Below are 10,564 nucleotides of genomic sequence, written 5' to 3' on the forward strand. Positions count from 1 at the left end.
CCTGGTGACAGAGCGAGACTCCATCTCAAAAAAAAAAAAAAAAAAAAAAAAAAAAAAAATTAGCTGGGCGTGGTGGTGGGCGCCTGTAATCCTAGCTACTCAGGAGGCTGAGGCGGGAGAATTGCTTGAACCCAGGAGGCAGAGGTTGCAGTGAGCCAAAATCGCACCACTGCACTCCAGCCTGGGCGACAGAGTGAGACTCTGTCTCAAAAAAAAAAAAAAAAAAAAAAAATGCTAAACTGTTTGGGCCATCCTTCCCGTGGCAGCCTCAGGGCTTCTGTGAAACAAAGGCAGCAAGCCAACAGGAGACAAGAAGCAGGACACTCAGGCCAGGTGGATTACTCCTAAGGAGATAGTGGCAAACATCTCATAGGGCCAAATCCATTTTCCAAATAAACCCTGGGGCTTCTAACTCCTTGGGTCCTGGGCCTCAAACTCAAGTAGCAGTGGACAAGCATCCTTGTCCCCTGGAATAGCTCAATGACTCTAAAATGAGCCCCACTTACCCAAAGTCGGCCAATTGATGCTGTGCAGACTGTTTTCCTTCCAAGTGGGAGTCTCTTCTTATTGTCCATCCCCAGACAAGGACACCAGAAGGATGTTGCAGGAAAAGAGGATCACAACCCAGACACCAAGAGTGGGTTCTTGGATTCTCACAGGAAAGGATTTGAGGCAAGTGAAAGAAGCACATTTGCCGGGTGCAGAGGCTTTCACCTGTAATCCCAGCACTTTGGAAGGCCGAGGCGGGCAGATCACAAGGTCAGGAGATCCAGACTATCCTGGCTAACGCGATGAAACCCCCACAAAAAGTTTGCTGGGTGTGGTGGCACGTGCCTGTAGTCCCAGCTACTCAGGAGGCTGAGACAGGAGAATTGCTTGAACCTGGGAGGTGGAGGTTGCAGTAAGCCAAGATCGTGCCACCTGGGTGACAGAGAGAGCATCTCAAAAAAAAGCACATTTGTTGGAAACTCCTCTGTTACAGACTAGGGCATCTGCAGCAGCAGGAGGAACGCTCCCTCTTTTGTTAGTGTCTCTGCTTATAGGAAACCCAAGGCGGGCAGATTCCTTGAGGTCAGGAGTTTGAAATCAGCCTGGCCAACATGGCAAAACCCTGTCTCTTCTAAAAATATTAAATTAGCCGGGCGTGGTGGTGCGCACATTTAATCCCAGCTACTGGGGAGGTTGAGGTGGGAGAATCGTTTGAACCCTGGAGGCGGAGGTTGCAGGGAGCCGAGATAGTGCCACTGCACTCCAGTCTGGGCAACAGAGCAACAGAGTGAGACTCTGTCTCCAAAAAAATAAAAAATAAAAAATAAACTATAAAGAAACTATACGGAGCTAAATTAAACTTGAAATGCGCAGATGTGCTCACTAAAGGTAGTGGCTGTCAGTGTTATCGAAGACCATCAATCTTTTAACCTCAGCTTGCTCATTAACATTATCTTTAAGTAAAAAAGGCTGCACTCTCAGGACATCGGGATGCTCTGCAGGCTTGGTGGGAGAAGTTTTGTCTGGCCATAAATATTCTGTAATTATAAGCGGTGGTCAGCTTGGGATGTGGCTATTTTCAGACCATAAGTATTAACCTTACAGGTGTCTTGTGAGTGCCTCGCTATTCACTTTAAGATGGAGTCACTCTGGTCATGTCTTATTAAACCAGAGGCCTGGTAAGCAGAGCTTCCTCTAACATAATCACTTCTCAAAGGCCCCACGACCAGACACCCTCACATTGGGAATTAGATTTCCACATATAAATTTGTGGGGGGATACAAACATTCAGACCATAGCACAGTCCAACCCTCTCAGCTACCCCACTCTGTTCCTCTCCTTCTCTGGCTTTAACACCTTTGTTTATCTTCTGCTGGGCCCTGACCCTGTTTGATGCCCCTGCTTGCGACTTCTCACCTGCCCCCTGACTAGGGCTATTAGGAGTATGGAGCACTCTATCCTGATTCCTGTTTCACATTCAGTAGCCCCAGTGGGGTACAGAACAAGGGTTCTCATTTATTAATGTGCATCAGAATCGGATGGGGAGTGTGTTAAGCATGTAAATTCCAGGAGCACCTCCTTCCCTCAGGTCCAGGGGTACAGTCAGCATCTGTAGCAGTGGAACTTTTTGTGAAGATGGGAATGTTCTATTCTGTGTTGTCCTAAAGAGGAGCTACTAGCCACACGTGGCGATTGAGCACTTGAAATGTGGCGAATGTGACTGAGAAACTGAATTATTCATTTTATTGCATTTTGATTAAATATAAATAGCCACATGTGGCTGGTGACTATCATATTGAACAGTGCAGATCTATAGGTTTAGCAAGCATCACAGCTGACTCTAATGAACAACAGTATTTAAGACTCTAACAAGCCGTCCAGGTGATCCTTATGCTCACTTACTGGCAAGTAGTAGTAGGTAATCAACAAATGTTTGTTGAGTGGGTGAATGGGTGGAGGAACTAATAAACGAATGAACCAGACTATAATTTCCTTGCGATTTAAGGCTGTCTCTCCTGAAAAAGAAAATGTGGGAGACTGTTCCAGATTAAAGAGGCTAAAAAGACTTGGCAATCAGGATCCTTGTTCAAAAATGAGAGGTCTTAAAGCCAGACATAGAAAGACACATATTGCATGTTCTCACTCATATGTGAGAACTAAAAAAGTTGATCACATGGAGGTAGAGAATGAATGAGAGTTACCAGAGGCTGGGAAGGGTGTAGGGGATAGTAGGAGAGGGAAGAAGAGAGGTTGGTGAATGGATATGAACAGACAGAGAAAACAAGTTTTAGTGTTTGATAGCAGAGTAGGGTGACTATAGCTAGCAACAATGTATTGTATATTTCAAAATAGCCAGAAGAGAGGCCTTGAAATGTTCCCAACACATAGAAATGATAAATACTTGACATGTTGACCTACATATCCTGACTTGATTACAGATTCTATATGCATATAAGAAAATATCACATGTACACCATAAATATGCACAAATACTATGTATCAATTAAAAAATTTTGGGCCGGGCACAGGGGCTCACACCTGTAATCCCAGCACTTTGGTAGGCTGAGGCGGGCAGATCACAAGGTCAAGAGATCGAGACCATCCTGGACAACATGGTGAAACCCCGTCTCTACTAAAAATACAAAAAAATTAGCTGGGCATGGTGGTGGGCACCTGTAATCCCAGCTACTCGGGAGGCTGAGGCAGGAGAATCGCTGGAGGCTGAGGCAGGAGAATCACTTGAGCCTGGGAGGCAGAGGTTGCAGTGAGCTGAGATTGCGCCACTGCACTCCAGCCTGGGCAACAGTGTGAAACTCTGTCTCAAAAAAAAAACAACAAAAATTTTTCTTAAATACAGTTAGAAGAAATAAGTTCTAGTATTTGATAATACAGTAGAAAAATTATAATTAACAATAATTTATTGCGTATCTCAAAATAACTAAAAGAGGCCAGGCGTGGTGGCTCATGCCTGTAATCCCAGCACTTTTGGAGGCCGAGGCAGGCAGATCACTTGAGGTCAGTAGTTCAAGACTAGACTGACCAACGTGGTGAAACCCTGTCTCTACTAAAAACACAAAAATTAGCCAGGCGTGGTAGCACATGATTGTAATCCCAGCTACTTGGGAAGCTGAGGCAGAAGAATCGCTTGAACCCAGGAGGTGGAGGTTCCAGTGAGCTGCGATGTGCCACTGCACTCCAGGCTGGGCAACAGAGTGAAGCTCTGTCAAAAAAAAAAAAAAAGCTAAAAGACAAGAATTATAATGTTCCCAACACAAAGAAAAGTGTTTGAGGTGATAGATATCCCAATTACCCTGATTTGATCATTCCACATTGTACACAGGCATCAAAATATTGCATATACCCCCAAAATATGTACAACTGTTATATATCAATAAAAATGTTTAATAAATAAAAATATTAAAAATTTAAAAATAACTATAATAGACATTTTGGAGACAACTGGTGAAATGTGACTATAGGCATTTTACATGATATTAGAAAAGTATTTTTAGTTTTCTTAGGTGAGATAATATTATTATAAGTCTTTATTCTTAGGAAGTACAAGCTGAAGTACTTACGGATAAAGCATCCTATATCAGCAACTTATTTTCTTTTTATTTTCTTTCCTTCTTTTTTTTTTTTTTTTTTTTTTGTGATGGAGTTTCGCTCTGTTGCCCAGGCTGGAGTGCAGTGGCGTGATCTCGATTCACTGCAACCTCTGCTTCCCGGGTTCAAACAATTCTCCTGCCTCAGCCTCCCAAGTAGCTGGGATTACAGGCATATGCCACCGTGCCCAGTAAATTTTTTTTTTTTTTTGTAATTTTAGTAGAGACGGGGTTTCACCATGTTGACCAGGCTGGCCTTGAACTCCTGATGTCAGGTGATCCACCCGCTTCGGCCTCCCAAAGTGCGGGGGTTACAGGCTTCAGCCACCGCGCCCAGCTGGCAACTTATTTACAAGTGGCTCAGCCAAAACTGTGTGTGTATGTTTGTGTGTGTGCGTGTGTGTGTGGTTGGGGGGCGGGGAGAGATTGAGAGATTGAGAGAGAGACAGGAGAGAAAGAAAGGACACAAAAATGGTAAAATGTTAGCAATTGTTGAATCTAGATAAAGTATATTTTGGTGTTTGTTGTATGTATTCCTTCACCTTTTCTGTATATTTGAAATGTCTTTTTTTTTTTTTAAGTTGGGGGAAATTTTACCCACAATGAATTGGCAAATTCTAAAGTAAAGTAAAATGGTTTTTTGTTTGTTTGTTTGTTTGTTTTTGAGACAGGGTCTTACTCCCTCACCCAGGCTGGAGTGCAGTGGTGCCATTACAGCTCACTGCAGCCTTGACCTCTCAGGCTCAAGTGATCCTCCCACGTCAGCGTCACTCTCAAGTAGCTGGGACCATAGGCGTGCACCACCATGCCTCGCTAATTTTTTAACTGTTTTTTTTTGGTTTTTTTTTTTAATAGATACAGGGTATTGCTATGTTTCTCAAACTGGTCTTGAACTCCTGGGCTCAAGCAATCAACCCACCGCAGCCTCACAAAGTGCTGAGATTACAGGTGTGAGCCATTGCGCCTGGCCAGATTTTAAACTTATGGATCTTCTGACATTTGGATGCTAACCTCCCCACTCCTTCACAGACTAACACAGTGCTGAAATTATGTTACAAATTCTCTAGACCAGATATTGCAAACTGGCAACCTACAGATCCTATCTGGCCAGCATTCACATTTTTCCTTGGCTCAAATAGAGTGTTGTTTTAAATTAAGTTAGTTGTTAACATTTAAAATTCAGAGTATTTTTATTTTGATATATTATGTAGTAAAATATTTTGCATTGTGATGAAATATACAATATTACTTTATAATAGCAAACATGTATAGATCACTTCCTGTGAAACAAGCACTGTTCTAAGAGTTTCATGTATATTTAGCTCATTTACTCCTTACAGCAGCACTATGGAATAGGTACTATTATTATCCTCTCTCTACAGATGGGGAAACTGATGAACAAAGAAGTGAAGTAACTTTCCCAAAGTCTCACAGCCACTGACTTGTAGCACCAGGGTGGAAACCTGTGCGGTCTGCCTTCTAACCACTAAACCATATCACCACTCACAAAAGTACGCCTCCCCACTGTCTCTGGAAAAACCAGGTCTGGCAACACATTCCCACATGGCATCAATTAACCAGGGCTGAGAAATTTCATTTCCCTGAAGACAGGGCATTTTCTCTTTCACTTGCCAGAGTCTCCATTCAGTCAACTTCTGCGACCTTTGGGGTTTTGACCCCTGCTCTAGCACAGCTGAATACACCAGGGGAAATGGCATGTTACAGATATTTCACAGACACCTACACACTGCCCTAGACCAAGTTAGATGTCAGGCTAACCTCTAAGTGGACAGGAAGCCCCAGTGGAAGAGAAGGTTAGAAGGTAACCTAGGCCAGACTGTGGGTAGAAGAGTGTTTAGAATGCCAGGATAATTGTCAGCAGACAATGGAGAAAGTTATAGGAAGCAGAAGTTACACATCCCATGATTGGTAATATGCCCTATCAGTGGGCAGTGGGGGTCAGTGAAAATAACATGGGCCAGCATGGCCTGGATTACAAAGCTGAGTCCATCACTTAGCAGCTGTGTGACCTTGGACAAGTTACTTACCTTCAAGCTTCTGTTTCCTTGACTCAAAAATGGGGGTAAAGACACCTCCAGGATGGTGGAAGGAATCAAACGAGACAGTGTGTGAAGTCTCTTTAGCCCCTATTAATATAGGTAACCTAACTGCTTTTCTTACTAATTATTTATATTCATATTTTCCCCTAGAGCTAAGAAGCAAGAAGAAATTGGGGCGCCATGGTAAGCACCAGGAGTTTATTGAGGCTTCACCTTTGAGAGGTCCAGGTCTTCCTTCATTTATCCTGTAGCCCAAGCAGCTAGCAGACTTGCTGTTACGGTTTGATGATATTTATGAACTTTTTTCCAAACCAGAGATGCTGAACAGAACTTGGAAGAAATTGACACAGAGTAAGGGGAAAACAGTTGAGAAGAATTTTTGAGCAAAGAGTTTAAGTGAAAGTTTAAATAAAATAGTCAAAAAGCCAGCAATAATCTAAATGGCTAGCAATTCCTTCATTCAGCAAGCACTGAATACCCACAAAGGTCCAGGTCCCATGCTAGATGCTAGGGACATAAAGGCGAGCAAAACCAGACATGGCTGCTGTCCTCCCAGCCCGCCCTCTGGTGGTAGTTGATTAAATGATATCACACCAGTATTCCAGAATGTTACACTGCCATTATGAAGAAAGTTTGTAAAGAATAACTAATAAAACAATCTAGTTTCATGTTCTAATAGCAAGGTAAAAAACAGGATGAAAAGTTGTATTCATAGTATTATCCGTATGATATAAATAAGCTGTAATCCACAACTCAGAAATAACAATTGTCAACAGTGTAGTCCATTATATTCAATTCTTTTTTTCCTATTCTAAACACATCTACTACATATATACAATAAACTATTGAAAAATTCTAAAAAGTACTTATAGTTGTTATTTCTGGATTGTGGGATTGTGATATTCCATATATTTCAAGGTTTCTACAAAAAGCAGGTATAAACAGGAAATGTGTCAATTAAAACACAGTCATAGACATGCATAGAGCTTCTACTCAGTATTCATTTGTTTTCTTTCCCCTGTCCTTGGTGTGTCCAGGGGAAAGCCCGCAGGCCCCCACCAGGGCACCACAGGCATTGTGAGGGATGCTTCAACCGCCACTGCCACATTCCTGTGGAACCCAACACCTCCTGCCTGGTAATAAGCTGCCACCTGCTCTGTGGTGCCACCTTCCACATGTGCAAAGAGGCAGAGCACCAGCTCCTCTGCCCTTTAGAGCAGGTTCCGTGCCTCAACTCTGAATATGGCTGCCCTCTGTCCATGTCCCGCCACAAACTGGCCAAGCACCTGCAGGTGTGCCCCGCCAGCGTGGTCTGCTGCTCCATGGAGTGGAACCGCTGGCCAAATGTGGACTCTGAAACCACCCTTCATGAGAACATCATGAAAGAGACCCCCAGTGAGGAGTGTTTGGACACAGCCCTGGCCCTGCAGGACCAGAAGGTCCTCTTCAGATCCTTGAAAATGGTGGAACTTTTCCCAGAAACTAGAGAGGCTACTGAGGAGGAACCAGCTATGAATGGTGAAAACAGTGTGGAGGAAATGGGAGGAGCAGTGGGTGGAGTGGATATCGGTTTGGTACCACATGGTCTGTCAGCAACTAATGGGGAGATGGCAGAACTAAGTCAAGAAGAACGGGAGGTGCTAGCCAAAACCAAAGAAGGGATGGACCTGGTCAAGTTTGGCCAGTGGGAAAATATTTTCAGCAAAGAGCACGCAGCCTCTGCTTTAACAAATTCATCAGCGAGCTGTGAGAGCAAGAACAAGAACGGCCCAGAGAAAGAACAGATTTCCAGTGGCAATAACATAGTAGAAGGAGAGGGTGCCCCCAAAAAGAAAGAACCACAGGAAAATCAGAAGCAGCAGGATGTTCATACAGCTGTGGAAACCACAGGGCTTGCCCCTTGGCAGGATGGTGTTCTGGAAAGACTGAAAACAGCTGTGGATGCAAAGGACTATAACATGTATCTAGTGCACAATGGGCGGATGCTGATTCACTTTGGTCAGATGCCTGCTTGTACACCCAAGGAGAGAGACTTTGTTTATGGCAAGCTCGAGGCTCAGGAAGTTAAGACTGTTTACACCTTCAAAGTTCCTGTGAGCTACTGTGGAAAGCGAGCTCGACTTGGAGATGCCATGTTGAGTTGTAAGCCAAGTGAACACAAGGCAGTGGATACTTCAGATTTGGGGATCACTGTGGAGGACCTGCCCAAATCAGATCTCATCAAGACCACCCTCCAGTGTGCTTTGGAAAGAGAACTCAAAGGCCACGTCATCTCTGAATCCAGAAGCATTGATGGGCTGTTCATGGATTTTGCCACACAAACATACAACTTTGAGCCAGAACAGTTTTCCTCTGGGACAGTGCTGGCTGATCTAACCGCTGCCACCCCAGGGGGACTCCACGTGGAGCTCCACAGCGAGTGTGTGACCAGGAGACACAACAAAAGCAGCTCTGCCTTCACTTTCACTTGCAACAAATTCTTCAGGAGGGATGAGTTCCCCCTGCACTTCAAGAATGTCCACACAGACATTCAGTCATGTCTCAATGGCTGGTTCCAGCATCGATGCCCCCTCGCCTACTTGGGATGTACATTTGTTCAAAACCATTTCCGTCCCCCAGGGCAAAAGGCAAAAGTAATCTATAGCCAGGAGCTCAAGACCTTTGCCATTAAGCCGGAGGTTGCTCCAGAGCTGAGCGAGGGAAGGAAGAACAACCATCTTTTGGGTCATGGAGGAAAAGGCCAGAATTCTTTAACCAGCCTGCCCCTGGAGATTTTGCAGTACATTGCTGGGTTCTTGGACAGTGTCAGCCTGGCCCAGCTCTCCCAGGTGTCTGTGCTGATGAGGAATATCTGTGCCACTTTGTTACAAGAGAGAGGAATGGTCCTTTTGCAATGGAAGAAGAAGAGATATTCCCATGGAGGCACCTCCTGGAGAGTCCACAGAGAGGTAAGTAAACACTCATTTATCGATTGACTCATTCAGCAATTTTTTGTTTCATTTTTTATAGACAGGTTCTCTCTCTGTTGCCCAGGCAAAAGTGCAGTGGTGCAATCATAGCTTACCACAGCCTTGAACTTCTGGGCTCAAGTGATCCTCTTGCCTCAGTCTTCCAAGTAGCTGGGACTACAGATGTGCATCACCACATCTGACTAATTTTTAAATTGAGGTGGAGTCTCACTGTGTTGTGCAGGCTGGTTTTGAACTCCTGACCTCAAGTGATCCTCCCATTTCGGCCTCTGAAAGTGCTGAAATTACAGGTGTGAGCCACTGCACCTGGCCTTAACAAATATTTTTAAAGGCCTTTTTTTTTTTTTTTTTTTTTGAGATGGAGTTTCGCTCTTATTGCCCAGGCTGGAGTGCAATGGCATGATCTTGGCTCACCGCAACCTCCACGTCCCAGGTTCAAGCGATTCTCCTGCCTCACCCTCCCAAGTAGCTGGGATTACAGGCATGTACTACCACACCCAGCTAATTTTGTATTTTTAGTAGAGATGGGGTTTCTCCATGTTGGTCAGGCTGGTCTCGAACTTCCAACCTCAGATGATCCACCCGCCTCGGCCTCCCAAAGTGCTGGGATTACAGGCATGAGCCACTGCACCCGGCCCTTTTTTTTTTCTTTTCTGAGATGGAGTTTTGCTCTTGTTGCCCAGGCTGGAGTGCAATGGCGCAATCTTGGCTCACCGCAACCTCCGCCTCCCAGGTTCAAGCGATTCTCCTGCCTCAGCCTCCCGAGTAGCTGGGATTACAGGCATGCACCAACATGCCAGGCTAATTTTGTATTTTTAGTAGAGACGGGGTTTCTCCATGTTGGTCAGGCTGGTCTCAAACTCCCAACCTCAGGTGATCCATCAGCCTCAGCCTCCCAAAGTGCTGGGATTATAGGTGTGAGCTACTGCACCCAGCATTAAAGAGCTTTTTATGTGCCAAGCAGGGTACTAGGCACGGGAACAGTTGCTGAGAATAAGACCGACTCAAGGAAGTCAGTTTAGTAGAAAAAGACCTATAAACACATAAATAGCAATCCAGCGGGTAGTGCCTGTTCATCTGTGTATGTGTGCTGAGTATCTTCTATTTGCTCTCAAGATCCATTCTCCATCCTTCTCCACCCTGTCTGTCCCCCAGGAGGCTGACCTGGACAGATTGCCTCAGCTGGCTCCCTTACCCTCCACCTTCCAGTGGGGCTAACGTAAATGGAGTGTGTCAGCAGGAGATGGGAGAAAGGGAAGAATGAGGTTGAAGTATCTATTCTCCTGGCTTCCCCCCTGCATGGTCCCTCCCCTTTGTGACACTTTGAGCAGGGGCTGTCCCTCCACTGAAGGTGGCTTTATCAGGTGGCTCTCTACACAAAATTACTCACTCTGGGATCCAACGACCTTCCTTCTTCTCCTTCAGGCCCAGGACATAACTC

The 10,564-nt window shown here is 44.9% G+C and overlaps 1 protein-coding gene across 1 annotated transcript in view; it reads left to right on the forward strand.

The window, feature by feature from the left end:
• FBXO40 (F-box protein 40) overlaps positions 1-10,564 on the forward strand; it is a 38,436-nt gene that overhangs the window by 21,437 nt on the left and 6,435 nt on the right. Inside the window, exons 2-3 of the mRNA XM_055259487.2 lie at positions 6,305-6,337; positions 7,192-9,102. Of these exons, the coding sequence (XP_055115462.1) occupies positions 6,335-6,337; positions 7,192-9,102 (1,914 nt within the window). The 5' untranslated portion in view covers positions 6,305-6,334. The remainder of the gene's footprint in view (positions 1-6,304; positions 6,338-7,191; positions 9,103-10,564) is intronic.

The sequence above is a fragment of the Symphalangus syndactylus genome, chromosome 21 (assembly GCF_028878055.3).
Source record: "Symphalangus syndactylus isolate Jambi chromosome 21, NHGRI_mSymSyn1-v2.1_pri, whole genome shotgun sequence".
In the NCBI taxonomy this organism is placed as follows: Eukaryota; Metazoa; Chordata; class Mammalia; order Primates; family Hylobatidae; genus Symphalangus; species Symphalangus syndactylus.